Below are 27750 nucleotides of genomic sequence, written 5' to 3'. Positions count from 1 at the left end.
CAGGGCATAATATTCACATATTACCTTTCTCACAAGGCACCACTATTCCTCTTTGTTTTATGTGCAACAAAGGCTATGGAGGGATACCTGGTAATGACGATTGCTTTACCAGCCCAGTCTCAGGAGGGAACGGCGTACCTCATGCAAATCATAAATCACAAGGAAACACAACCTGCTAAGATAAGTAGAAACCAATCTCCCCTCACCCTCCCCATGCACCGTGTCATTCATAAAATGAAAGACCTCACTTAGAGTAGAAAAACTCCAAACTGGTAATTTGGTACGAGCTTGCAAGGGCAGACCCTAAGCCCCTGATGTCACTCTTTCCATGGGTTTAATAGCTCACCCCATAAAGCATATTCCATCACTACATTTAGAAGCCTCACATTTTTGGTTAGAAAAATCAAATGTGGACATGCCAAGCCCTCTGCCAGCAGAGACAGAGTCTCTCAGCGGAGAGGGTCCCCTTTGCTCAGAGAGGTGGCCTTAGCTGCATCCCTCACCTTGCGGTTTCACAACAAGCAAGACCCCGCACAGCCTTTCCACACCACGGCGGCAGGCAGGAGGCCACCTGCTGCATGAGGGACAGGGACCACCCGAGGGGTTGTGAGTTCTCGCTTCCCCTCTGGACAGTGTGCCTGTCATTTCTCAGCCACCTTTGCTCTCCTGCAGCCCGTGCTCAAGGCAACAAAGAAGATGCTCTTAGTCCTTGAGCCAAATCCTGGGTTTCAGCAAACTGAAGTCTCCTGATGCTCTCTCAATATAACTCTGTGGCTCGAAAATGTCCATTCCCACACTTGCTTTATTATTTTGAGAGGTGTGCTATGAGCTTTGGCCTACTCAAAGTGAAAACCTAGAAATAGTGCTGTTATTCACCGCTCAGCCCTTTACGACTGCTAATAAAAAGTGTATTCCTGGTATTCCTGTTGTTATTTCTTTTTTGAGGTATGCCATTTTTGACAGCAGGACTGTAACTGTGTCTAACAGATTTGGTTTCTACAGAAAGAAAATTCTGAGGTACACTTAACTTTTTGTAGCTCTGACATTTCCTATTCCACACATATTGCTGTAATCCCAGATGACTGTCTTTCTACCCTCAAAAATTCAGGCTAAATGGCTCGCCTGTAATTTGCCTTCATAACACTGGAAGCTTATGAATTAGTATTTTCTACCATCAAACATCAAATTTCCCAAAACATTAGCCTTCTACCTCCTCGGCAATACAATACTGTATTTAAGGCACTTATCAAATGTCACCAATTACATGGACGTAGGTCGGTCAAAGCGCACTGCTATACGATTACAAGCATAAAACCCTGGAAAACGAAGCTATAAGCTAGTGATAGTGCTTCATTCTTCTGGTCTGCTTTCGCTAACGGGGCTTCCCAAGTGCTTTACAAAAGGTGGTATGTCCCTGTTACACCGTACAACAAGGAAAACATGGGGGACTATTAGGATATTTTTAACCGAAGCACAAACCTTGCACAGAGGACAATTTTCCATAAATTATCAGCTTAGTCTTATATGATGCACGTGGTTTGTCACTGAGCGTACACTTGCCCTTGGGCAACAAGAGACAAGCTCAAGGCTGGCCTAGTCTCCACAATAAATCAGATCTCTATTAAAGAAATAAACACAAATATATCAAGATACATACTGTAAGGGACACATTCGTACTGCACTTCCAGGTACTTGTACGTCCCGGGGCAAGGGTCTGGAAACACATCAGGGCCAGCGACAACTGCACATTGGGTCCGATTACTGCATCTGAAAAGCAAGAAAAAAGAGAATCAGAAAACAGCCCAGACAGAAGTACAGGTCAAGAGGTCAACTCCAGCATCAACAGGAGTGAAGATGCAACAGACTTCAGCATCAGCTGAGGAATCTTGCCAGAGTGTGCGCAAAAGCTGATGGCAAGCACCGATGTCTTCATCAGCTTATTGCCAAAAGAGAAGAGGCACGGTGGCATAACTCCTTCCCCTGCAAGCAGTTCTTACAGCACCAGAAGGGATTTCTTTACAACCAAACTGAGAGGAAGATTTAAAAAAATATAAAATTAAAAAACAATGACTACAGGTACGTGGTGCTCTAATTCTTGAAACACAAACTCCATCAGTGACCTCAACTAACCTTAAGCACCAGGATCCCCACCAAACAAAATGCAAAGACAAAACCAACAACATTCCTGGCAAAAATAATCATTGTATATTTTATAGAAGACATAGTAAATATGTTTTACAAAATATTTATAAAGTGATCCCACAAAAGCAGTCATGTTGAATAATGCTGTTTAACGCAAAGCAAAGACTAGAAACAACAACACTTGAGTGGAAAAAAAAATAATCACCAAATAAGCTAAAAACCAAACCAGCAGTTTTTCATACACAGCCAACACAATTGCATTACTTATAAATGGCTCAATTTCATTCATTCATTCATTCAGTCCAGCACAGATGCATCTCCTGAGATAATGTATTTTTTTTCCAAAAGTAAATTTTGTTTTCACTGAAGATCTTGTCGTACAATTGCCCAGAGAAGGAAGTGACTCTGCCCACTACAGCAAGTATTTTTCAGGTTAAGAGCACGCACACGCAAGTTGGGCCCTGCGAGATGCTTTCCCTGTGGCACACATGACTCCCATCCACGGGTGGCTGATTTGCCTATGGTTGAAACCCACATTTGCTTGTGCTTTCGTGGTACAACTTTTGTGTATCTTGGGGATAAAAAAACCCCAACGCTTAGCAAACAGCGGTTCTATGGAGAAAAATCCTTTGCTTGTTTGTTTAAAGAAAAAAAGAAAAAAAGAGAAAGAAAAATTAGTCTTTGATTTTTATGCTTTTGCATGCCAAAAAGAGACCTCCTAAGGGCAATACTACTGCATTTATTTTCTCCAAGATGCTGCCTCCTCTGATGTGACATGGGACCCCTGACCCTCCTGCTCTTCTAGCAGAAGCCGTGACCATCCAGTGCAGAACTTATTTAGCACTGCAGTGAAAATGCTTCATGTTTACCTGAGGCTATAGTTTGTCAGCCTTAATGAGGATTTTATTTGAGCCCATAAATTAAAATTGATTCATTAGTGACTGCCTTAAGCTCCATAATTTCTTTAATTTTATGGAAAGATTAATAAGAGCTGATACGCTTGCTCATCAGGCTGTTTTGCTGGATAACAGATCATCCAGAGGGCTGGGACGTTCTTCTGTTTTCTAGTTGAAAGACGACAGTTATCACAGCAAGTGACTAGTTTTATCATATACACCGAAAAACAATTTTATTAACAAAAAGGATAACTTTGTTGTCCTCACCCTTGCTACTTACAGACAGGTGGCTTGGCTAGGATATCACAGGTAGCTTGGACCGTGCAAGTGGGCAGTCTTCCAGGAGAGGCTTTTGAATATCATCCAAAACTTCACTTTCAACAAAAATCCTTTACTAGGCTCAATGTGCCTTTCAAAAAGCAATTGCACTGGCCTAATCAATAGTGTCTCTGGCTGTAGGGACAGCCCTGGCCACATTACGCAGAATAAGAGCAATGGATCAAAGAGACATTTCAGAATCACGAGTCACCATCCAAAATTATGAGGAACTGGAAGTGGGAGGAGGAACAGACACATTCTGCACATGTTTTCTTTCTGTCTGTCTGTAAGGAAACATTTGCTTTGAATGGCCAAGCACTTCCTTGTGGCCAGTTCTTTTTTTATGCAAGAACTTGGACACAAAAGCTAGAAGTGAAAACATGCAAACTAGAAAGCTCCAGGTTCATAACCGGTATTTCAAAACTTGGTTTGGAAGCCAAAGGCCGTGAACACCAGCTTTAACCTCCCCACGTGCATGCTGCCTTCTGGGATATCACCAAAGAGAGTAAAAGCACCATGATACAAGGGGTTGAGTGGGAAACGCAGGGTGCTGGTGTGGGCTTTTCCCCCCAACACGAGCAACTCCTGAGCCCACTTGCATGTCCCTGCATCGAGGGATGGCAAAGAACTGAGCCTACCAAGCACAGAAACTTCAAAAGAAGATGAGATCAAGTTGTCTGCACCACCCTGGGAAGGAAACAGCAGAAAACCAAATGAAAAACTCCCAAATAAAAGCTCAAACACTATGCAGTGTCAGTACCTCACACAATTTGCAAAAAAAGTGCTCATACCAAAAAACCTCACCAAAACCAGAAAAACTCAACCTTCTCTCCTTTTCATACTCATTTCACATGGGCAGCAAAACTGTGTCCGGCCTTTGGCATTTAGATTTTACTTTTATCACACCAGGGTGAAACATGCATGTTCCCGTTCCAGCACGCTTAAGGGATGACGTCAGTTTGGACTAAAAACCTTAGGAAAAACCTAATATCTGTTCAACCAACTATTGAAGTCGGACAACAGGCTGCGAAAATTTTAAGGGGAGAGAGAAGTAAAAAACACTCATAATTAAAGCTCCGGTTTCTGTTCTTTTGCTTATACTTTTTTTCCAACTTTCACAACAACTTCTTGGTCCCTTCAGTTTTGTCCTATTTCTTTCTGGACAAATTAAAGGCCCAGGTGACACTAAGTGATACACAAGAAATGACACAGAAAAGGAGATGTGTAAAAGAAGACGCATCTGTAGCCTTGAAAAGGGAGGGGAAAAAACCCATGTAATCATGTATTACTCCATTCCCAGCAAACCAACCCACGAGCTCCTCTTTTTAAATCACTGGATTATACATTGAATCTTGGGGTTTCTTGGCACGTATGTCTTACTAATACTCGCTCCAAACTCCTGAGAGTTGTGAGGCTCAGAGATGGGCATTGACCTTTCCAGTCAATGCAACAAGAATCCCTTGCTTGTTCGGGGTTTGTTTGTTTGTTTGTTTTAGGGTTGTGGGGTTTGGTTTTTTTTTTCTTATTTTTTTGTTTTCTTTGCTTTTTTCCCCTCTTTTCTCGAAGAAAGACCTTTACTAACTACTGGAGTTACAATTCACAGTGAGAACCAGCACTGCATCAGCTCAGGTGTAAATCTGTCTCTTCTACAGGACAATCGCAGAAACACTACCCAGATCCCTTAGCTTTAAGCTAGAAACGGCAGCTCTGCATCTTGCTAGATTCCCCTCCAACAGGGCAGGAACCGTTTGCATCGCTGGCTCTAGCATAACTGTACTCCAGAAAACTACAGTAATCTTTCCTACACCCTTCTATATCTCTAATTACCGCCCTTCGACAAGTGCCTCTGATTTCTAGCACTGATTATTCATCAGATCCTCCAAATGAAAATACTTCTCTTTCCGTTGTGTCGCCCTCATGCTGCAACTTTCCTAAGCAACCCCTGGCCTTCTGGGGTATTTTTTCATTCTCCATATGCTCTGACAACAAGTAAACAAGAGAAGTGTGGGAGGAATCTGTGAATTTGGGGGACCGGATAGACAATTTTAGGCCTATTAAAAAAGCAGGCCATTTTATTAGTTGTGCCACATTTTAATGCAAACGTTCTGGAGACACAGAGGAATTAAACGAGCCACTCAAGTGGTTTTACTTCCCTTTATTGCCATTTATCAGGAAATTGACAAGGAATTTATAGCCATCCTGTTGTTTGGGGTTGGTTTGTTTTATTTCAAAGTCCTTAATGCTCCCGGCAATCGTTCCTCTTTCCCCATTACTCCCTGAAGTGCAAGGTGGGCACGTGAAGATACAATACAGCCTGCTTCTCAGAGATCCTGTACATCTCGGGCCACCTCCGTAATTGCTGCTGAGATTCGTGGACACTTTGCCTGGACCAAGAGTGTCCACGCAGCTCACCAGAAATACCTCGCCATGCTGTCACAGCGTTCAGGCTAGCAAGGAAAAAAGCCTGCTGCATTTTCCATTTTGCAAGATATGGAAAATGTGACTTGCCAGTGCCCAGGTTCCTCTGTAAACGCTCGCGTTGGTGCCAAGTCTGCTCAATGAAAAGGCTTGTACCCCACATCTGTTTTGCCAAGGCGCACATACCCACCTAGACCAACCAAGAGATCAGAAACTAAAGCATAACCCGAGATCTGCATTTTCACTTGAGAGAAAGATGGCAACATACATTCCTGCATGTTCATGAGAAGAGAATACCCCAAACCATCCGAAAAATCAGTCTGAGGTACTCAGCAGCCTTTAAGCACCCAGCATCTCATAAACAGAAGTTCATGTTATTCACATATATGTTTTGGAGCGGAAAAATCACCTCCTGGGAAAAATTGTCCCAGTCACAAGGAAAAAGAAAAAAAAGGGTTTCTTTATGCCTTCTTTCCAGCTACATTTATTCCCCCTTATTAAGGTACTTGTTTTGTCTTTCAGATGTGGAAAAATATTTATACTAGAAGAGAGGTGTCAATCCAGTGTCACACATGCACTGTAACAGAAAACATGGATTATTTTTGCAGAACTTCTCCCAGTTCCAGTGGAAAACGACTTTCAAGAGTTTTAATGTGAAACAGTAATAATAATTCATGTGGCATTTGTTTTGCATTTATAGCAGTGGGACTGAAGGAAGCTTTTGAGTTCAGAACCAGCTGCAGGGCTCAACTCTGCTTGCAACTCCCTGTTCAGACTAAAAAAACCCAAGACCAAAACTTCATTTCCCTTCAGCAAACTTCCATCCCTTCTCTCTGGAAACATTTTTACGATTTTTAAGTGACAAGGTCGTCTTGTGATAGTGAGGCAGAAACACTTCAAGACATAAACAGCTGCTTATTCCTGTTCTGACATCTTTGATTTTTTCTAATCCTGACATTGTTGATATATTTACCAAAAGAGAAAGAAAGGAAAAAATAGTAGTTTGGCAGGTGATGTTTATTTTAGGCCTTTCCAGAAACTTTAATAGCACAGACATGTCAACAGCGTCAGGCTAGACATGTCTGGGGCGATATGTTTGCCAGAACAAAATTGCAAAGGCAGCACAAAATAAAAGATCAATCCCAAAGAAAAGCCTTTCAGCATTAATCATCAGAGGCACAATACCAGTAAGTCTTCTAGGTCATCATCCAGGTGGGGACCATTTGCCCCAGACAAGAAAAACGGGTGCCAAAACGGCGGTGGCAGGCACCTGTCCTGCTAGGGATGCCAGAAGAGCAGCCAGAAATTCGTGCACAGGTCCACAACAAGCCTAGAGGCTCAAACATCCATTTCATCCCCAACACGCTCTCTTCCTCCTGGCCCTTATCCTCTAGAGTCAAGTCCTTCTGAGGTGGAGCAATGCCTTCTGCGACACCATGGCTGGGAGCTCCCGGGAACACGGCATATTGCCATCCACTACAAACGGTGAAGCTACCCGCTCCCTCTGAATCCGCCATCAGACCCTCAGAGCCTAGGGCTAGGCTCTTAAATACCTTGAAGATTGGAAAATTTCAGGCTACGTTACCATGAACTTGGATTTGTACGGAAAGCACTGAGTTGCCATATCCATCCCTTACTGCTGCTAACAAACCCTGCTGGTAGCTGGTGCTACCCTCCACCTCCAGCAACTTATAACAAGGGATTCTTAAAGCCCACGTGTGCCACCCAAACTGGCTCAGCTGCGTTTATGAGCACCGGCTGCCGAAAAACAAAGACACTCTTTCCCTCCCCTTTCAACTAAAACACCTACTTTACATAGAATTCATTTTTTTTCTGCAAAGACAAGGCAGCCATCCTGTGCCTAGGCATACTAATATAACCGAGACATCAATATCTAAGCCTTGTTCTCAAGGTCTATTACACTTTTCTAATGGTTTTACAGTAAGAGACAGACTTAATTCATTATCCTTCATGGCAATGCTGCAAGACATCCTTTTCCTTCTCTGGAACACAAAACTCTCCTCTCTGGATGACTGCTTTAAGAAAGAGGCTGTCACAGCAAATAAGTCAGCCAGGAGTGGGTTTTCCCCTGTCAATATGTGATATTTCCAAATCAACCCTTTAGGAAAGGCCAAGAGAAAAATAAAATAAAATAAAATTAATGCCCTGGAGAAAGTAAACAGGAAGCAAAGACAAATTTCACTCATAAGTGGAGTCAACGTGATGGCTTGCTAATAAGGGGGAAAAAGAAGGGGGGAAAAAAAAAAAACCACAAGCAGAGAAGGGAGGCAGCAGAGGGTGGAGAGGCAAGAACAGAACCGCAAGCCCTAAGAAAAGCCTTTGGTTCACCACATTTGCTTTCAATAATGTGCTGCACAAAAGCAAAGCTAAATCCTCCGCCTGTTTAGCTTCCAGAAACAAAGAATTCCTCAACAGAATCTTTTTCTGCCTCTGCAAAACCTTAAAAGCAAAGGATCTAATGACAGGGAGATGAAAATCCAGTTTCCCTAACATTTTCTTCATTATGAATGGGCCTTTTTATTGATCTTTCAGAGCACGGAGAAGCTGGCTTTCCAACCTCTGCTGCAATATAATTATCTGCGGTGCTTAATGCTAGCACAGACGAGTCCCACTACACACTGCATTTTGTTGTTTTATTGACGGGTTTTAATTATCTATCCAGGTGCTAGAGCTGTCAGATAGGCTGCTTCTTATGTGATCAAACTAATACACGGAGAGGCAGAGCACTAACTGCAGCCTCACCAAGCGCCTTTGTGGAGATATGCCAACGAGATACATTTAAACTGCTACGGTTATTGTAAAATCTTACGATGTTTGATGGGGGAAAAAAAAAAAAAAAAAAAGTCCTTTTTCTACAGCCTCAACCCATTTCATTCCCCTGATTATTATTTTATATTGAGCAAAGCAAAATTGAAGAAAAACGAACCACCAAAACCACACCAAAATCCCAGCCAGCCAAACAGCAGAAAAATCCTGCAGAGCCAAACCAAATCCGAGCTGTAAAGGTCACTAAGGGGACTACCTTGATATATTACGGAGAGCCTGGAAGCAAGATGGAAACCAGGTCCTGGAAATAATTTAAATACCACTTTTACGTAGGAAAGAAGAAAAAAAGGAAAAGTAATTACACTGTTTCAACTCGTTGATAAGGCCCTTAAAATTTAACAAGAAGTATTTAACAGCAAATTCACAAGATTTAACAGACTTAATGGCAATTTGGGGCACCCCTGCACGTGGTGCTGCCAGGGACTCTCCAGATCAGGAAGCTGAGGGCTAGGGCAGGACCCTGACAGTGACGATGTCCTGGCTCATCGTCACCCTCCAAAGGAGGGTCCCCCCAAGGAATGAAAGCTTTTTCCCCCCTGTGCTTTGTCAAGTAATGTCTCCTACATTTCATAGTTTCCTTGGATTTATTTCTGTCCCATCTCTTTGTGATTAACACAGTGAGGAGGGGAGATGAAGTCTCCAAAGGCAATAAACGTGTACCCCAGCAGGAAAACCTGCCAAGTGCCTTGTGCTAATATGCCTGGGTACCGCAACCCTGCGGCAACAGGGAACCCGAATGCAAGCCTAGTGGAAAAACCACTCATCGTTACTGCAAGAACGACAAAACAAGGATCTGTCCAAGCCATTGGGTATATTTGGACACAAGGTTTGGGTCAGCATGGAAAACAGACCTGCTCCGAGCACATCTAAAGCAGCCATGGTGTTGCTCCACCTGCAAGGAGCTGAGGACACAAGCAAGGCAGGTTTGCGATGTAGGCTAACGTCTTTTATTGGATACCGGTCCGTAGGGGTGAAAATCAAACCAGGCAAGCCTTAAGGCTGTAAAGCTCATCTTTTATAGAACTACATCTGCCCTTTTACAGGTACTCTACTTCTTCCAACTCCATAAACTTCTGTGGCACCCTAATAAAAATCCACTTTAAAAAACACTGACAGGATATCTGGAGAGGAGAGTAAACACCTAAAACAAACCAACCAATAAAAGGCTCGTCAGTTTAACCAGAGTTAACACTAGTTAAAATAACTGTGAACAGAAAACAATCTGGCTTTTAATTTGGGTTAGGAGGTCAAATTAAAGGCTAAAGGAGGTCTGGGCTGAATTTCAGCTGGCGCTCCACGTTACTTTGTCTTCACTGCCATTTTAACCAAGTCAATGCGAGTTAAAGCCCGTTTTTTTCCCTTCTTCTTTAGTGCAGCTACTCAGAGCTGGGACAGCCAGAGCAAGTGACAATGGATTATTTTCTCTACAACAGTTCTGAAGCATGTTCAGACCCTTGGTCTGCCATTACCCACCCATCCACCAACTCCACAGCACAGGGAGCCGCTGCTGTGCCAGACACCAAGGCGCTGCAGCCCTGCAGCACCACGAGGTACGAACCTGCTGCTCACCACTGGCTGATGAAAAAGCAAATCTGAATGCAAACATTTAGAAACCTTTTAAATCTATTTAAAACAAAACAAAACAACCAACCCCCCCAAAAAAAACCCAAACAATAAAAAAACATTTTCTGTCCTGTTGCTAAAGGAAAAATCGGTATTACCTCCACTGCATCCCTCTTCACTAATTGTCACATTTTCTCGAAGTACAAAAATTATGCAGCCCGTAATAATCGCAATACTGCCATTTACTGTCACCACCCAACGCCCCCATCCCAGCCACTGACTGATTCCTGCAAAAGGAGAAACTGAGATTAGAGAATATTGCCTCTAAGCGAGCTAAAGTAATCTGTATTCATGGGCTGGTAGGTTTGACGTATTAGCCTTTCACCTCTGCAAACAGGGTTAAAGAAAGGTTTGGGGCCAAAATAATTTGTACTGCACTCCATCTCAAATTTGACATAATAATTGAATGACCGAATGAAACAAAAGTGAGTATGTCCAAACGGCACGGGAGGTCAAAGCTGGGCAACTCCCTGATGAACTCAGGAGTGAACCAAAGGCATCCATGCAGCACTGCTTCTAAAACCCAGAGCAACCTCTCTCTTCATCAGTCTTGCCAATGGCATGATACCGAGGTGATTTTTAAGTAAAGGTCCATAGATTTTAGTTAAGGAAGCAATCCCCCTCAGCCGCTTGTCTGGGGGGGTATCTTCACAAACAAGTGAGACGTAAGGTCAACATGTGGCAGGTTATGCCTTTAGCATCATATTCAGACAAAAAGATAATATTAGTGAGCAAAACAAACAGCCTGCCAGGGTTGTATGCTATTAATATAGCATCTGTTAATCGCACCCAATTTTGTCCAGCACCTTGTGCAAAGGAGTCTTGGCCCTCGTCTGCGCCTCAGGCATTAAAGCAGTACAAATAATAATCAGAAATGAACCAAACTTTCTCAAAAAAATAATCCTGAAATGAACTAAATACGTTTTTGATATTCAAAAGGGACTTTTTAAAAAATTTTATTCCAATGTAGCCAACTCTGGCTCTTTGATCTTCAGCCTAAAGCTTGAATAAAGGCAGTCTGCACTTTGATTCTAAGCTCAAGAGAAAGCACAGCGCCACAAAACCTTCATATGCATCCCAGCCCAGCATTGCCCAGCCAAAGCACATACGGAAGCAAATGGTAATAAAAAAAAATAAAATAAAAAAAAACCCAGATGAAAAAAGGCCTAATCTTAGATATATTACTTGAAACCGCCATTGCGAAGTTCCTCAAAATGTCTAAACATAGCACTGGACTTTCTGTGGCTGCCTGCAGCAACATGGGAGGGGACGGGGGGGGATGCATTTTTGAGAACATCTGTCCAGCAGCTTCAGGGAGGCTTTCTCACGCTGTGCTCAGCACGAAGCTGGGGGAAGTCAGCGATCACGTACCCCTGCCCGCCCACCACCCCCTTCCCTCCTCACTTATCCTTCCTGGGGCAGTTTTTGGCATATGCATCTGTCTGTCTTTCTATCTGAGTTTTCAGCTATAGAAGCCCACAAGCTCTCCTGCCCTGCCCTATCTGGTCACCATCCTGAAAGGAACACTACTTCTTCACTACATACTGTCATGGGTGCAGCTGGGATGGAGTTCTTGCCAGCAGAGTGGGGCTATGTTTGGGGGGGGATTCGGGATGAGAGCTTGTGTTGGTTGCTGCTAAGCAGTCAAGGCCTTTTCTGCTGCTCACGAGCATGCTGCGAGCGCACAAAAAATTGGGAGGAGACATAGCCAGGACAGCTGGCCCCAGCTGACCAAAGGGATATTCCATACCATATGACACCATGCTCAGTATATAAAGCTGGGGGAAGAAGGAAGGGGAGGATGTTCAGAGTTATGTCTTCCCAAATAACCATTACGCACAATGGAGCCGTGCTTTCCTGGAGATGGCTGAACACATGCCTGCCAATGAATGAATTCCCTGTTTTGTTTTGCCTGTCTGCATGGCTTTTCCTTTACTTATTAAACTCTCTTTATCTCAACCCAAGAGTTTTTCCTCACTTTTACTCTTCTGATTCTCTCCCCCATCGCAACCGGGAGGAGTGAGTGAGTAGCTGCACGGTCCTACTTGCTGGCTGGGGTTAAACCATGACACATACTTTATCTGCCTTTAAAAGACACGGATAAAATACATACGGATTTGTCTAAAAAGACTAAAAGCCAGATAGGAAACAGCCTTTGAACATCTGTGGACAAAACCTGGTAGGAACAGAGCAACAGGGCTTCTGCAAAACCTCGAGTCTTCTTTGTGAAGATGCAGAAAATACTTTGTTAATGGAGGATTGGCTATTTCATACTACAGAGCCTACCTAATGCTGTACTCATAGAATTAAACTCACTGTACATAAGAAAGCTTCCTTTGAGGAGGCTAAACTCAAAGGCCAAATTTTACAGAAAGGCTCTGCCTCCCACCGGAGCTAAATTTTTCCAAAGAGCATGGTTCTTCTTGGAGAAGCTACAAGGAGTCTCAGCTGTTTGAGCATGGCATGGGACTCCTTGGTTCACATGGACAGCAGTGAAGCTGCTGGCTATTAAGCATTTTTCAGGCAGCAGGCTGTGTCACGGAGTGCCTAACCACTTTGGTAATCCAACCCAGATAGCTCTGTGGAAAAAAAATCTGCCTGCCTGGGATTGCTTGGGAGCCTTAGGTGGGGCAGAAACTGGGAAATCCACATTCCAGAGCATGGAGCATGTCTCTGGTAACCCAACTTTAAAATATGTGACTGATGCTGCTCAGACATACTAGCTGAAGTCCAGGGAGATGGATGAAAGGGTAAAGATGCAGGATAAATTCATCAGATGTCTCCATAAATCATTCTACAATTCACATTTGTTCTCTGCCTTTCATTACTTACATTTCTAAAGCCACTGGGTGCCTTGGTGCAGTGGATCTAATAAAAAGGAAGATAAATTTTAACATCCCTTTTTGAAACATCTTAAAATGATCTAGCTTTCTTATGAATGTTAATGGCAAGCATTACAAGAAACACACTGTCTCAAAACAATTCACTGAGGCCGGAAGCGAAAGCAGAGTCCCGCTGTAGCCTGGAAATTCACAGTCCTGCTCCCTCCCTCCCCCTCTTCTCCCCCAACCGGTATAAAAGATCTTATTTCTGGCCCTAATGTTTTGGCAGCCTTAACTTTGTCATCGAATCCTGACATCGCTTTGCGCAGACCCTCTGACTCAGGGGCGAAATTCCATACTCGAGAAGAGGAGGAAATATTTTTGGAGATTGGCAGTTTGGAAAAGAATCTGAGCTGCCTGACAGCTGTTCGGAGACGTGGGATGCCGGAGGGGTCCCAACGGAGCATACAGTATTACACACATGCACACGCACAGAAAATCATTAAAGTTTCTGTCTCTAAAGTTTCACATTTAATGAAAGAAAGCGAGGGAGATATCTGGAGAATTCTTGGGTTATATTAACTAATGATACTCCCTTTGCCAAGAGTGCAGCCCTGGGAAGCTCACTGACGGCAATGGGGGGGACCTGTGGGTCCAGCCATCGCAGCGAGTGGGAGTAGGGAGAGTCGTCCTTCCCTTTCTCCCTGCCGTATCCCTGGGGGGGCGGGGCGGGAATTGAGTGGAGAGCCTGCTGTTGCATGGCTGGAGTTGTTCTACGACAGAAGCAAGGACCTTTATAACAGAGTTTAATCCGTTGCAGGTTAAACAAAACAAATGACTGCACAAGTGAGCAATTAAAGAGCATTCCACAGCCAGCACTTGGAGAACCTCGCCATTGATTAATTAGGTTCAAAGGGCTAAGGCTAACCTCACAGTCCCCTGAGAAACAGACCACTTAGCCCCTCTAAAAAAGAAAAAAAAAAAAAAAAAAATTAAAATTTTCAGCATTCTTATTTAACACTTGAGCATCAGTTGAACAGCTGCTAAAGCAGTGAAACAATTACTTGGGACTGACCTACATTTAGTTGTATCCCTTTATTACATTCAGGAGAAACTTAATTAAGCTTCTGTTACTTAATAAAAGCAAATAAACCCCTCCATTTTATGACAAGGAGCTACACTGCTACAGCCATGTGAAGCTTTCGAATTTGGCAGCAGGGTTTCCCCGAGAGAGCGTAGCTCCTGTGACCACATTCTTCCTTGTTGCCTTTGAGAGATAAGAAGATACAGGATATTTTTATGCTTTAATGCTCCTCGAGGCGGGCTAGCTCGCTCTGCTAGCTACCACCAAGGTGGAGAGGACCATAGCCCTGTTACTTTATGAAGCCTACTATACCTGGGCAATATGGTCTACTCCCAACCACATCATGGGCTAGGCCATGAATACTTCAGCCCTGCCAGAAGGAAGGCATCAGCTGTTCGCTTCACTGCAAGAAGAAAACAGTAACCTGTTCGCGGAAATAAAAACAACATACTGCTGGCCATATCGTTGTTCCTCCCCACAGGTCTGATCCACACCCCAGCGAATTCAGTGGGGAAACAGGTCACTTACAGGCACCACTGACCATTAACAGGGTCTGGGTAGCGGGAGCGTACAATCAAGGATAGTCCTCTATTAAGAAAACACACAAAGAGTTTCACCAGGTCACATCACCCAAGGAACTCCCCAAAGCCTCCCTCAAGTATTAAGATTTTAAAACATGGTTAATAAAAAGGCCCACCCCATACATGTGACCCACACCCAGCTACACTCCTCCATCGAAACCGTGCCCAACTTCTCTACAGGATTATCGGCCACACACTACATCCTCGCCACCCTCCTCTGTAAAATGCTCATCCTGCCCTCGTCTTCTCCTGGCCTCACACAAACAGCTTCCCTACTCTGACTTACCAAAAGATCCAATTTTGGGGAGGAAAATGTGTCCCTAGCCTCATACAAGTAATGAAAGCAAGTGCTTAAACTGAATCAGCCAGACAAAACCACTCACCAGCTGCCCAGACCCTTTAGACTTTCATTGAGCTGACCACGAATGCTCAGACAAACCCTGGAAGCTTTGGTGAGGTCATGGGAAAACGTCTTCTCTGTAAGGAAGAAACCCCAAAAAGGGTCCCTTACCAAGCAGAGACCGTGGCCGGGCAATTCTTCAGCACTGGCACCATGGCCAGAAAATTACTTCTCAACGCTTGCCAGCCCCTGACGCATTTCCCAGCCAAGGGGTAACTTGCCAACCGGCTTTTAGTCCTACTGAACTCTGTGCTGGATGCTGGAGACCATGAAGCTGCTACTGGACTTTTTGCCACACCTAATTCCACACGTGCCCTGTTAACATTTATAGTTATAAAGCTGCCTATTCTCTCAAGAAGATGAAGACGGGTGCAGGGGTGACAGCCACACTCCCCTGGGACCACCAAGGAGAGATTCCCCCAGCCTCATGACACAGGGGCCCTTGCATCAGCTCAACAACTCACAGAAATTAACTGTTAATAACACCGTGACACCTCCCAGGCTTAAAAATTACAAGAAGCTCCTGCACCTCATCAGGACCGTTACTGCCAAGCATACTGGTCTGGGGATGTCCCTTGCACCTACTTTGTTCCTGCTCCCCGCACTAGTCCAGCATCACAGATTTTGTTCAGGATCTGAAAGAGTTGGATTTAATTCCACCCTTATTTCCCATCTCTAGCAGAACGTCATTACGGTGGTGAAGTCCAACCTCTTCTCTTTACAACGGGCTCCACTTTTTCTCAGTAATTGAGGAAGCATTTTGGTAGGCGCTGAAAATGGCATCATAGCATCGTAGTGTGTGTTGGACCGCTAGAATAAAGTATCAGGCAAGCTCTGCTTCTATCTGGCTTGGAGAATATTTGACAAATTAACGTATAGGCAAGGCAGCAATGGAAAAAGTGATATATTCACTTCTATGTAATGCCATTAAAATTGTGGTGACCTAAAAACCTGCAATACTGTGGTAGTCCATTTTGCGGCCTGGCTGTAATGAGCAGCAGTGGTGAATGGTATCTGAGGTGCTGGAGAGTAAGCAGTCAGGGATGAGGACAACTCAGCTCAGCTTTGAGGTTAAAGAAACTCTCCATATACTCACTACTGCTAACTCTGAAGGCAGTTAAAATAATAGGTAACTGACAGCATTTTAATTTCTTTCTTAGGGTAAACAAGACTAGCTTGTTAAGTCACAGGTGGCATCCAAATTCTTCATTCTTTTTCTCAGTGCATCTATGGAAAGTAAATTCTTTTTCAAATGTTGAGAAGATGAGGCTTTTCCTTATGTCATCAGTGCCTTTACCAGCATTCTTCTCACTCCAGGCTTTTTGAAGTGTTGTGTATAAATAGCCAGTGCCCCTCAGTACACTGAATTAGCCATTACGGGCATATGGACAGTGCTGAGAAACAGCTTAGTGCGAACAGATTGACAGGCAAACCCTAAAGTATCGAGCGACTAGGAAATTCCCTCTGTCCCAACCAGCCTCATCGTATCTGTCACTCCCTGCAACTGCGCAGCCTGGGAAAGAGACGCTTCAGTTTTCCAGTTAACGGCTACCTACCTGCTAGTGCCAGGGGCTCGGGCTTCATCCTGTGGCCTCTGCCTTTACAAATACTCTGACAACTCTCTCAAAAAGCCAGCAAGCCTCATCTCACTTACTTCAACATGACTGAGTAAATAAATAATGCTATTTATGCACTGCACACCATTTGTCAAACCATTTGTCATTTCCAATCTTTCATTGCTCATGCAGTAAAACTATGTGGGATTTTATTCAAACCTCCCTTGCAGGTGTGATGAATGCTTTATTTATACAGCAGCATTTCATCTCACAGAACTGTTACTATGCATATACAGGCCTTTAAGTCCCTGTATGTTGTCAGCAGAAGGTGTAAAGAGAGATGAAAACTAGAGGCAGCGCTGTAATTAAAGCCAAGGAGGGAATCGCCGATGGCTCAGCTAAAACTGGGGAATGCATGCCAGAGAAAACATACTGCTTCAGAAGAAGCGTTCACTCCCCATCACCAGGCAAAGTGAAAAACATGGACTCGTTCTCAAAGACCTTCTTAAAAGGTCAGCGGGACACTGTCAATCCCCACTCAGCTTATCAGAGGACCCACAACATCAGGACCCACTGTATCCAGGGAGCACATTATTTCTAGGCAAATCACCTCCCCTCGAATTCGCCTGATCAGAATTTCGGCCCAGGGCTGAAAAACCTGGGAGCAGATGCTGCTACAAATAATTACAGTTGAGCAAGGCATGAATAAATTCCCTTGGGCAGCATCTTCTAGCGGCCAGAAGACCAGATAGGGAGCGGCAAAGGGGCCTCTAACTGTGGTTTCTGCTGTGAGGAAGAGCCACCTCATGTGGGGCCATCTCTGCTCTTCCACAAAACAGGAAGCATTATACCGACCTCCCTGTATAGTCTTTTGAGAGTCACAGATTTAAAAAAAAAAAAAGATAAAAGTTACTTTTTTTACTATTTACTGATGTGTGAAATCTGCTACCCAAACCTGTTGAGACCTAGAGGGTCTCCTCTGGAAGCAAAGCACCGGTGCGACCAAGGACATCAGAACTTGTGCCTGGTTTCCACTTTGCATCACAGTCACCACAGCAGAGCTTGAGTTTCATTGACTCATACCATGGAGCACACCACATGCTTCCCTGGCTTGCAGGAGCTTCACAACCGTTCGACTCAAACCAGTCTGCAGTAAAAACAGTAAAGGATCAGCCCCAAACCGACACCTCTGTTTCTTGGAAGGAACTTCCTTGGCAGTTTTTGCAATTAGAGCAAAATCTCATCAGCCCCAGCATGATCTTCCTGGCAACTCCTGGTTGCTTCATATAAACCTGCAAGAGCTACCATCAAGTCTCATATTTTTAAGGGTGTGGGGTAAAGAAAAGGTGAGAGAAACAGCTGTGGACCAATTTCAGATACTGTGACATCAAATCTCTCCTTCCTCCACTTTCTTTTTAAATTTCAAGGCGGGGTGGGAGGGTGGGGGGTGCGGGTGGGATTTGTAAAGAACTGTGTAAACAGACATCCGACTCATGTTTATTGCCTGAGCAATAAAAGATTAGACTTGACAAATGGAGAGGTTTTTGGAGACACAGATGCTACAATCATTTTAATATAATTTGGATTTCCAAATCAGTAATTACTCTATCACATATTTATAATTTTGTAGATGCTACTAGAAATGCTGATGTCTTTTTCTATGCATAGTAATGAGCAACAACAAGGGCTGTTAATATAAAGCCTGTAATGTTTGTATTCATATGTAAATAGGTTATGTAAACGTTTTAGACATTTCTCACTAAAACGCCGAGTTCTAATCTAAGTGGCTCCATTCCTAAACTAGAAAATCGCACTCTGCATAGAAATTGTTTACTACTCTGTCAGCAAAGCAGCCAAAGCAGTGAGCTGAATTTATAGGGGGATTTACGTCTCTCGATTTGACACGATACCGAAGTAATTGGCAACCTATAAACGCCCAGACAGTTATGCAGGTTGATATTTAGAAAGTTGCTCGCTTGCACATAGTGGCACACACATTCAGCACACGTGCACCTTCTGTGTACACGTATGCTCAAGCACAGACACCTTTTTGGAAGGCTGTTTGAGGAATGCAGTAGTGTTTGATTTAATTAAACTAATTGAGTTAAGCTGATACAAACCCCTGGTTAAGAGAAACAGAATCAGTTTAGTTTCTACCTGCTCCTAATTGACTTATGATAAAACTGAATAAGGCACATTAAAACACCAAACACAAGTCTCCGAGCAGGAATAAATTACACACATTTAAACCCACAACTTCAGTTAACTCCAAACGACGCTAGGAATGAAAGGGGGGGGGGGGAATAGAGCGGGCTAAAACGCTTTAGGGACACTCTTTTCACCTCAGGATGTTACCATTTTTCTTCCTTTCCTTTCCACTCAAGCACCCATAATTGCAGCCTTCACGTGTCCCACGTGGTGCACGGAGAGCTCAGCAGAGTGGCCCTTGGGGCTTACACAGGCTATTTCTAACTCATCTGGAGCATGGACATACCACCATGGTACAGTCCTTTACAGGACCTGATTTGCCTACCAAAGCAAAACCCTGGGTCTGTCTCCTCTTTGAACATCATACAACTCACTTGCGTTAACTTCAGTGACATCTGTACTCAGCTCTGCGATGCAGAGAATCACATTTTGAGACTTTTTCCTTGGTGTCTCTAACAAATCACATCCAGCCACATCCCTTTCTCCTCTTCTTGAACATACATATTTGCAAAGATGATTTAGTGCCAGTAAAAGCCTTGGAAAGACAGCTCAGAGACCCCTACGGCTCCGCTATAGCACACAAGTAACTCCCATTTGAATAGGAGACAATACATGTCTTCTCTTCATCAGCAAAAATGAAATGGAAATGACAACAAGGACGCAAATACCCTGCTATTGCTCCAGCAACTTTCAGCATCTTCTACCATCTAGGGACAGTATTTTCAAGATCTGTTCAGTCTTTTGCTTTTGATGAGGCTGCCAAAAGCTGCCAGGGGCAGCTACTGGTGTTTTGACCTTGCTCTCTCCTGCCTCCCCTGCTCCTCCTTCCTCCTCGCTTTCCCTTTGCTCCACTTTGAAGCACTTCCACACCGCTCCAGGAATGGTATTAACACCTAAAGAGCCAAGATACATTTACATCTCATGCAGTCATAGCCTTACTCATCTTGCCCTCTTAACCCTTGCCTTCAAACAAAGCAAAGAAACATCAGCCACGCCACAAAACAACAGGGAGAGAAAACCACGACATCCATACCCAAGTAGCTGAAATACTGCCAGTTCCCCGGTGAGCTGCAGTGATGTGGGATGACCTGTGACAAACAAGGCAGTTTCCACTGGAAATAGGAGAAAAAGAAAAAAGACACAGATAGCTCTACAGGAAAAGCTTAATAAATTTCTCCAGGCCACAAGTGTAGATTCTATTACACCCTTGCCAAGAACAGTTACTCACATGAGTAAAATTAAGAGGACTACCAACTAGGTGAGTAAATCCATGCCCACTTTGTTTCCAAGGAAAGACATTCACCCCAGCAAGGCTCTGTTTGTACACTGGAATAGCAGTATTGATTTCAGCAGTTATTCCAGTCCGCCAGCGCAGGAACACTGCAATGAATCGAACCCACTGTGGTTTTGCCCCTGTGACCGCCTTTCTGCTAAGGGGTACTGGGATGCCCAGTGCTAAGAAACTGGGTCACAGGCTACTTTAGGAGTTCGTTCCCTTTTAAAGGGGACACTCTTGGATGGGATAAATGGTCAGCACTTTCTTGTGATGATGTAAGTGTTAAAACCTGGTTGTAGCCAAAAAAACCATGGGAGTGAAAGTCATTTTGCCTGTTCACCTGGAACTTGTTACATCAAGCGAAATAGCAGACGAGCACTCACAGCAAAATGAAAGCTCTTTGCTCCTGTTTGGTGAACCTTCACCTATAAATTTTAGGAGGAAAAAGTAAATAATGGACCATATGGCACATTTTCTCAGCAGCACTGGTGGTCTGACGTCACTATGTTACTTTATTATATCTGTACTCTTATCAAATCTGACCTGATTTCTTATTACCTAACTGTTTCCAACAAGGACTATTATCTTTACTACCTCAGTTCAATGAGACACCCTCACTGGGGGATCAAAGTACCCACTGGATTTGACACACAAGCCCTGACGTGACGATTTTATAGTCTAGCCTGCAGACTCTGCAATAGCCTTGATGCTCAAAATGATGCTCTTAAATCAGGGAAGCATCCAGGACCCTTGTGCCATCCAAGAGAGAGGACCTTGTCTGGAGGAGCCAGCCTCTGCCCAGGGTCTGCACAGGGAGCAAAGTCAGATAACCGCTTTAACTGCCTCTGTTAAAAGTATCACAAATGATAATGACTCTGGTTTAGTATTTGCGTATGATAAAAACAATGCTTGCTTCATAAAAACCTTTTTGGCATAGCGATATCCAAACGAAACCAACTCAACACCGTGAAGTAAATGAGGCTGATAAGAGAGGGCTTTTGCTGGCAGAGCTTTCCTCATCCTCTCTATAAAACTGGTTACCCTGGTAAAACAAATCATTTGCTAATAAGTCTGTGTTCAAGTTATGAGTCCTAGTTGCATGGCACAACTTCTTCCTCTGCTGTTAGCCAACTGTGTTGGCAAAAAGGTCCAAACAGACCAGCCTGCAGATTGGTGTCCAGTGTTGTTTTCAAAGGCTCCCCCCTCATGTCAGGAAAATCCCATTCAGCCTTTGATTCCTCTGGTGCCAATATACTCTTAAACATCTGCTTTTAAGACTATCCCTCTGTATTACTTCACAGTATAATTACAAGGGCACAAAGCTGGAGTCTCCCTCACCATCCACTCCAAATCCTCTCTTACACAGCCTGCCTTTTCCCGTATTGCCCTCCATTTCAGACAAATCCTGATTACAGCAATGGAAAGGGAATCGGACATCTTTGTTCAGATGCAGCCTGAGCATCGTCAACAACACAGAGACTGAGTGCTTGTATTTGTCGAGGCCTCTGCTCAATTTTTTTCTTTTCTTTTTGGCTATTGATGTTAAACAGGGAGATAAAAAGTCTGTAACTATTTCACCAATTAAAAAATTACAATTGTCTTCTGCAAGAGCTACTAAGAAACTCCATTCTCTCCCTCTTTCAATTACAGCTGCTCCGCTTTCTTGCATAAGAGACACTGCTCCAAAGGGTGCCTAGGTCCCTATTGATTCATTCTAAATCCACTTGGCTGTGGGTGGGAGAGAAAGCAGGAATGAAAACTGAAGCAGGAAAAGGTTCATAATTTTGTACCACACTTCAGAGGGCTGTGAGGAACATTTGTCTTGTCAACTCATCTGTTTAATCAAAGAATTTTAATCAAAGTGCAGTTCTAGAAACCACAGGCTAACACGAACAAATAATAAGAATAATTAAACCACTCAAATAATCTGTAGTTTGTCTGCCATCGGTTCCTAAGTACACTGGAGATTTGAAATAGTTTTATCTTACATATTCAGTGAGACAGATGCTTAGCGGGTCTCAGTCAACAAAGATCCCATGGAGCTTCTACTGATCCCTGATGAATGCAGAGCTATTACCTCCAAACACCGTGCTGCTCCGGTCTCCACATTTCTTCACACACTCGCATGCATCCACAGGAACAACCACCACGTTGTTTCTTATCAATGGAGTTGAATCCAAATAGTTGTCACAGACAAATATTTTTTGAGGCACTGTTTTCCCTTTGAAAACTATGAACTATCAAATCAAAATGTTTTATGGGAGTGCGTTGGTATTGTGGCAGCCACTTCTGAGGTTTACCCTGCTGCTGCCGCTGCCTGTTGGCATCACTGACCTTCATTTGGCTGCTTTTTGAGGGGGGGGCGCATGATCAGGACACAGCACTTGAATTCTGCAGGGCTGAGAGGAACTGAATATTTGTCTGAGAAGAGTGAAAGAAAACAGGAGCAAAAGGGACTCATTCCTACACTGCAAAGGACCTGAACCTGTACATGCTCACCACGCTGAGGAGGTCCAAGCTTCAGGGCATTGCTTACAGTGTAAGAGGCGCCTGCAGGAACCTGCAGAAAAATCTATGAGAAAGAGTAAAGTACAGTCGTTGAGCAGGGAACCCTAGATGGTACTATGACAAAGAAAAAAAAATAAATAAAAATCTAAGAATTGTTCCCCAAAACCTCCCAACATTGTCAAAGAAGGTTTGGAAAATGGACAAGCAGCCGCAGAAGAGTTAAGAAGATGGCCAAGGCCATTTTTCCTACACCGTTAAAAGCAAGAATTGGACTGGCAGAAGATTAAGGTCAACTTTTCCCAGTAACTCAGGAGATCCAGAGGAAAAAGAAAAAAAAAAAAAGCAATGAGGTGCCCCCTTTGGGATGTGGCTACAGCAATCACAGGAGGACAAGGAAATCTTTATTATTTTGTCCAAAACTACTCATTATCAATAGGATGGATATTTTAGCTTATGCCCCGAAACATCAAGACTACGCATCAGTGGGGAAACCAAAGCATAACCATAGGCAGACTGATACCTTTTTAAAAGCGAGCGCTACAATATTTCAATTACAACCGTAGTCGGGTTTTTGCATTTTTGTCTCAAGTTTATCCTTCAGTCATCCTTGCGAACTGGAAACGTGCTGCCAGGACCAATTTATTATCTAATACATTGCAACAGCTACTGCTGCTATTATGAGATGCCGCAGCAATGTTTACTCAAGCATTCAGGAAGAGCAATTTCACTTCCCACCTTAGATTGTTTGGGTGCACACTGATGTTGATGCTACCCAGCATCAAGTTAAAAATCACCCGTTAGAAACATAAGCTTCCACCTGTTTTGTCCCTATGTTTTTATCACCAAGGATCAGATAATTAAAGCAATGATTTTTCTCCTTTCATCTGCTTTTAAACATATTCTACTGTATGTTGTTTTTACTTGGGTTGGGAGATGACTATATAATGCATTAGGCATTTGCTTCTGCAGACTTGGAAAGGGATTTAATCAGTACATGAATGAGGCTTAAAGAAACAGAAAGCTTCCTAATGCAAATGCAGCTGTGACTGATAAGAAGGACAATGGACAGAAATCCTTGACTTGATTAACTTAGTGACCTAGAAAGAAGGATGTGTCTCATTCCAGCAGCGCAGAACAGAGAAACACTCATTAACTGTTCCTTTCGGCTGAAAGGATCCGCGGCGCTCACTTCCGCACCCAAAGGAGCCATTCACCAGAAACTTGGACACACTGGGGAAGCCTTTCTTTCAGTTTCTGGCTGTACAAAGTCGAACAGAGGGACAGACTTCACATAAATAAGTGTCTTTCTCTCTCCCCTTCTCCCTTTCTCGCTCCCTGCTTTGGCTTTTCAGAGGATTCAGCTGGTCCTAAACCACATACAGTAATAAAGATTATTTCAAAAGGACTTAATTCACTTTGATGTGTTGTTTTGTTTTAATGGGATGCCTTTTCTAAGGACACACAAGAACTCTTAACTATTTCGTATCTGCACACATACTGCGTACATCTGCATGGTAATTGTACAGGAGAGAGAACAAAACTCAGCAAGGCTAATCTTAATAATACCTTTAAAAATATTTCAGACATACCTTACACCTTCAAAGCCCTGTGGTCAGCAGCTAATTAAATCTCTCAACGCCGTTCTGATACAGATGGGGTAAGACTGGTTATCTCTGTTTTGCAGGTGGAAGGAGAGAAACAACGTGACATGATGCAGAATTTATAGAGGCTGCAGGCATTTCCTTCTCCAACTCACACCCCAAAACCCCCCTGAGGAGCCTGGCTGCTTGGGCAGAAGGGGTCACAGATTGCCTTGAGGGAGTTTGAGCGCTAAGAGAGAGAGGACATGAACCCAGAGTCAGTCTCCTGACCCCAAGGACTTGTGCCACAGAGCAACGATGCTGAACAGCACTGACATTTTTACACAGAAAGAAATGGAGCACAGAGGCCTCATAAAGAATCAATTAGATGTTGCAAGAGAATGCAAAGGCGGGGGACACATACACACAGAATATCAAACGGAGAGAAGAAAGGCAGGAACATTTTCTCCCAGAGCTGGCTCACGTCCCCACCCCAGCTATCGCAGGGCTGATCAGCACACAGGAGGATGGGAATCCAGAAGTGTAACAAGAGCTGGAAAAGAAGCCAGATCTTCCTTATCTTGCCACTGTGGTCCCATTTCTCCAAATAACAGAGGTTTGGAAAATTAATTAACATTCTGAAAGGAAAACCTGACCGTAAGAGCAGATTTCTAATTAGCTACAGATAGTGCCAGCAGGCTGCTTAAGAGTCAAGGCTGATTCCACTGGTTGCACACAGGGTGCAGGCCCTGACTGACTAAAAAGCAAACAAACCTGGAAACTGCTTACTACAGTGATTCATGGATAACAGGGCAAAAAGAACACATTAACATTGGTTTATGAGATGGTGGGCTTGCAGCTTATCTCCAAGGATCCTAACAGCACCTCCTAAGAACTGAGACATATTTCTCTGAATGCCTATATGAGCCTAACCATTTTTACTTCTCTCATCTCAAACCAGCAATGTACAAAAAAAAAGCAAACAAAGTCATGAGCGCTTACCTGAACCTCAGCCCTGTTTGGATAATGTTGCTAAGTATAACTCATGCTTGGCTAAGGATTGCAGAAGAGGTGGGATAAAGGTGTGGGAAGTCAGTGGCAATGCCAGCACTTTTCAATGGATGAAGCTCTTCCACAATCCTAGGCAGGTAGAGTGAGAGTTAAATATTTTTTGATGATCAAAAGGGCAACAGAGATCTTCAGGAGTGTTGCCACTGTGCCCAATCTCGGAAAGCTGGCTGAGATTTCCAAACTCATTTTAACCTCCCCTTCTCCCACCTGCACTACCACCATGTCCCCTCCAAATACTTCTCATAATGGAAGTCTCTTTTGGGGGGGATCCAAATTTCCCCCTGACGCTTAAATGTATTTTTTCCAGCCATATCTGGATCAGAGTAACATTCATGAAGAAGTGAGGGGATAGGAGAGATTTAATGGAGAACTAGAGCAGGAATTAAGAGTCAGGCAATAAAAAGTGAAAGGCACGAAGAAGCAGAGAGACTGAAAACCACCTAAACACAGATCAATGCAGTTAGCGGGGAAGGAACATCTCAGCTGCTGGGCAGAACGATGCACCAAGGGTGTGTGAGGGCGTGGGTCAGCTCTGGAGAGCACAAAGCACACAAAAAGAAACCATGAGTCCTTCCGGCAGAGATAAAGGAATGGTCCAAAAGTGGGATGCCTGGGAGGAGGGGGGAAGCCGGAGGTGCCAACTTCTCCTGCCAGCCTCTGAAGCTGGCACGAGGTGATTGATGTGGGACATGTGAGATGTATAAAGGAAAGGAACTATGAGGAGAAGGAAGAACCAGCTAATTTACCCACGAGCAACTAACAGAGCCAAAATCGTGTAGGGCCAGGAGCCAGACAAAAATCAGGAGCTTTGATTTGACAGGAAGATGCTCAGCAAAGAGACAAAGGCAACCCAGCTTCTTCACAAAAAGACTGTGGAAATGGAGGCTACTAGGAAGAACACAAGGAGTAGTTTAAAAAAAAAAATAATAAAATAATCAAACCCACAAGGAAAAAAACCCCAAAACCACAAGGTGTAAGAAGAAAGGAGGCAATGAAGGAAATCTGATCTAGAAAGGGAGCAGGGAGTGGAGTGCCTGACATGAAGCTGAAAGGATGAGCCAGTCAGTGGTAGAAGAAAGAGGGAGGAGAGATTTATGAGTTTGGAACAAATCACTTAATTACAAATGGAACAAATAAAGCTTTCACCTTAGGTGAAAAAAACTACTTCTTAATGCAACTCTAAGATAGTTTGGTGTGTGCCTGCCGATAAGGAGCTAGTTCAAAATGAAAAGAAAGCACAAGTCTTTGAGTATTTAAAAAGACTAGCATGTGGGTCTTACTCTGCTGGTAAGATTTGTGGTGACTAGAGCCAGCCAGGTCCAAGCCGTGGGCATACAGCAGGCAGGAGGGGCAAATCAGACCCTGAGAGGAGCAGGGCAGGGAAGCAGTGACACGGGCACATGGGGGAAAACACCCAAACACACTGTCAGAAATAGAATCTACAAAAAGTAGCCTCTACATAGTCCAAATTAGGGGCACATGCCAGGCCTGATTAGAAAAAAAAGTCTAGCCTGAAACTAAGATGGGGGTGGCGGTGGGAAGAGCAGTAGTGCCCCAAAAGAAAGCTCAAATGCTGTTTAATTCAAAGCAAACGACTGAAAAATTGCAGAAACCTCTCTAATCCCATGACAGACACCTTATCTAACCTTTTTTTTTTCAGCAGGAGAAGAGAAAAGATTTTATTAATTGAATTAATAAAATCCCTTGTTGACTCCAGTCCATCCTGGGTGATAACAAATCCTTTCCAGATGGATTGCAATTTCCATTTAATCTTTTATTCCTCTGTCGATCAGCAACCCACGGGGCATGAGAACTCATTTCTGGCCATCACTGACTTGGTGATAGATAGTCAGAGGTAATCGTAACTACCCTTTAAGTAACTTTAATCCATTTTGAAACCATATTCTAAATCACTTTCCTTTTGTATCCCCCACACAGATGAAAAAGTGAATTGGGCCCCAGCCTTCAGTTGTGTCTCTGAAAAGCTGTCTTACCAAAAACTTATCCAAGGATGCGCAGGATCTGCTAACTTAAGTTTGATTCAAAGACCAGAGGCTTAGGTTTGAAAACGTACTGCGTGTTCCAGTTCATCCTCTAGCCCTTTACCATTACAAATTGTGCTTGTGGTGTTGCTCAGTATTGTCACGAGCGTGCGTCTGCATTGCTAAATTACTGACTGTGGCTGCTTTTGCACATAATTTAGGAAGCTGTATTAATAGCATGATCGAAGCTTGCAGGAAGCGAGCAAGAAGTGCCATCCTTCTTATAATTAAAAAAAAAAAAAAAAGACTGTGGACAATCAAGAGCAGAAAATCCTATTTTAGTGCTGCAGCTCTGTGTGTGCAGATCATTAATTAACCTCTTCGTACATTACAGGATTCTGCCATTCAATTGAGCCATTAACCAGGCTCCAAAAGGAT

The 27750-nt window shown here is 43.6% G+C and overlaps 1 protein-coding gene across 23 annotated transcripts in view; it reads right to left on the bottom strand.

The window, feature by feature from the left end:
• ADGRL3 (adhesion G protein-coupled receptor L3) overlaps nt 1–27750 on the bottom strand; it is a 524984-nt gene that overhangs the window by 219317 nt on the left and 277917 nt on the right. For all 23 annotated transcript variants that reach the window (XM_063335276.1, XM_063335273.1, XM_063335277.1 and 20 more), the window contains one exon: nt 1658–1767. In XM_063335276.1, the coding sequence (XP_063191346.1) occupies nt 1658–1767 (110 nt within the window). The remainder of the gene's footprint in view (nt 1–1657; nt 1768–27750) is intronic.

This window comes from Chroicocephalus ridibundus, chromosome 5 (assembly GCF_963924245.1).
Source record: "Chroicocephalus ridibundus chromosome 5, bChrRid1.1, whole genome shotgun sequence".
NCBI lineage: Eukaryota > Metazoa > Chordata > Aves > Charadriiformes > Laridae > Chroicocephalus > Chroicocephalus ridibundus.
Note: the sequence above shows the minus strand (reverse complement) of the source record. Positions and strands in the feature narration are given on the sequence as shown.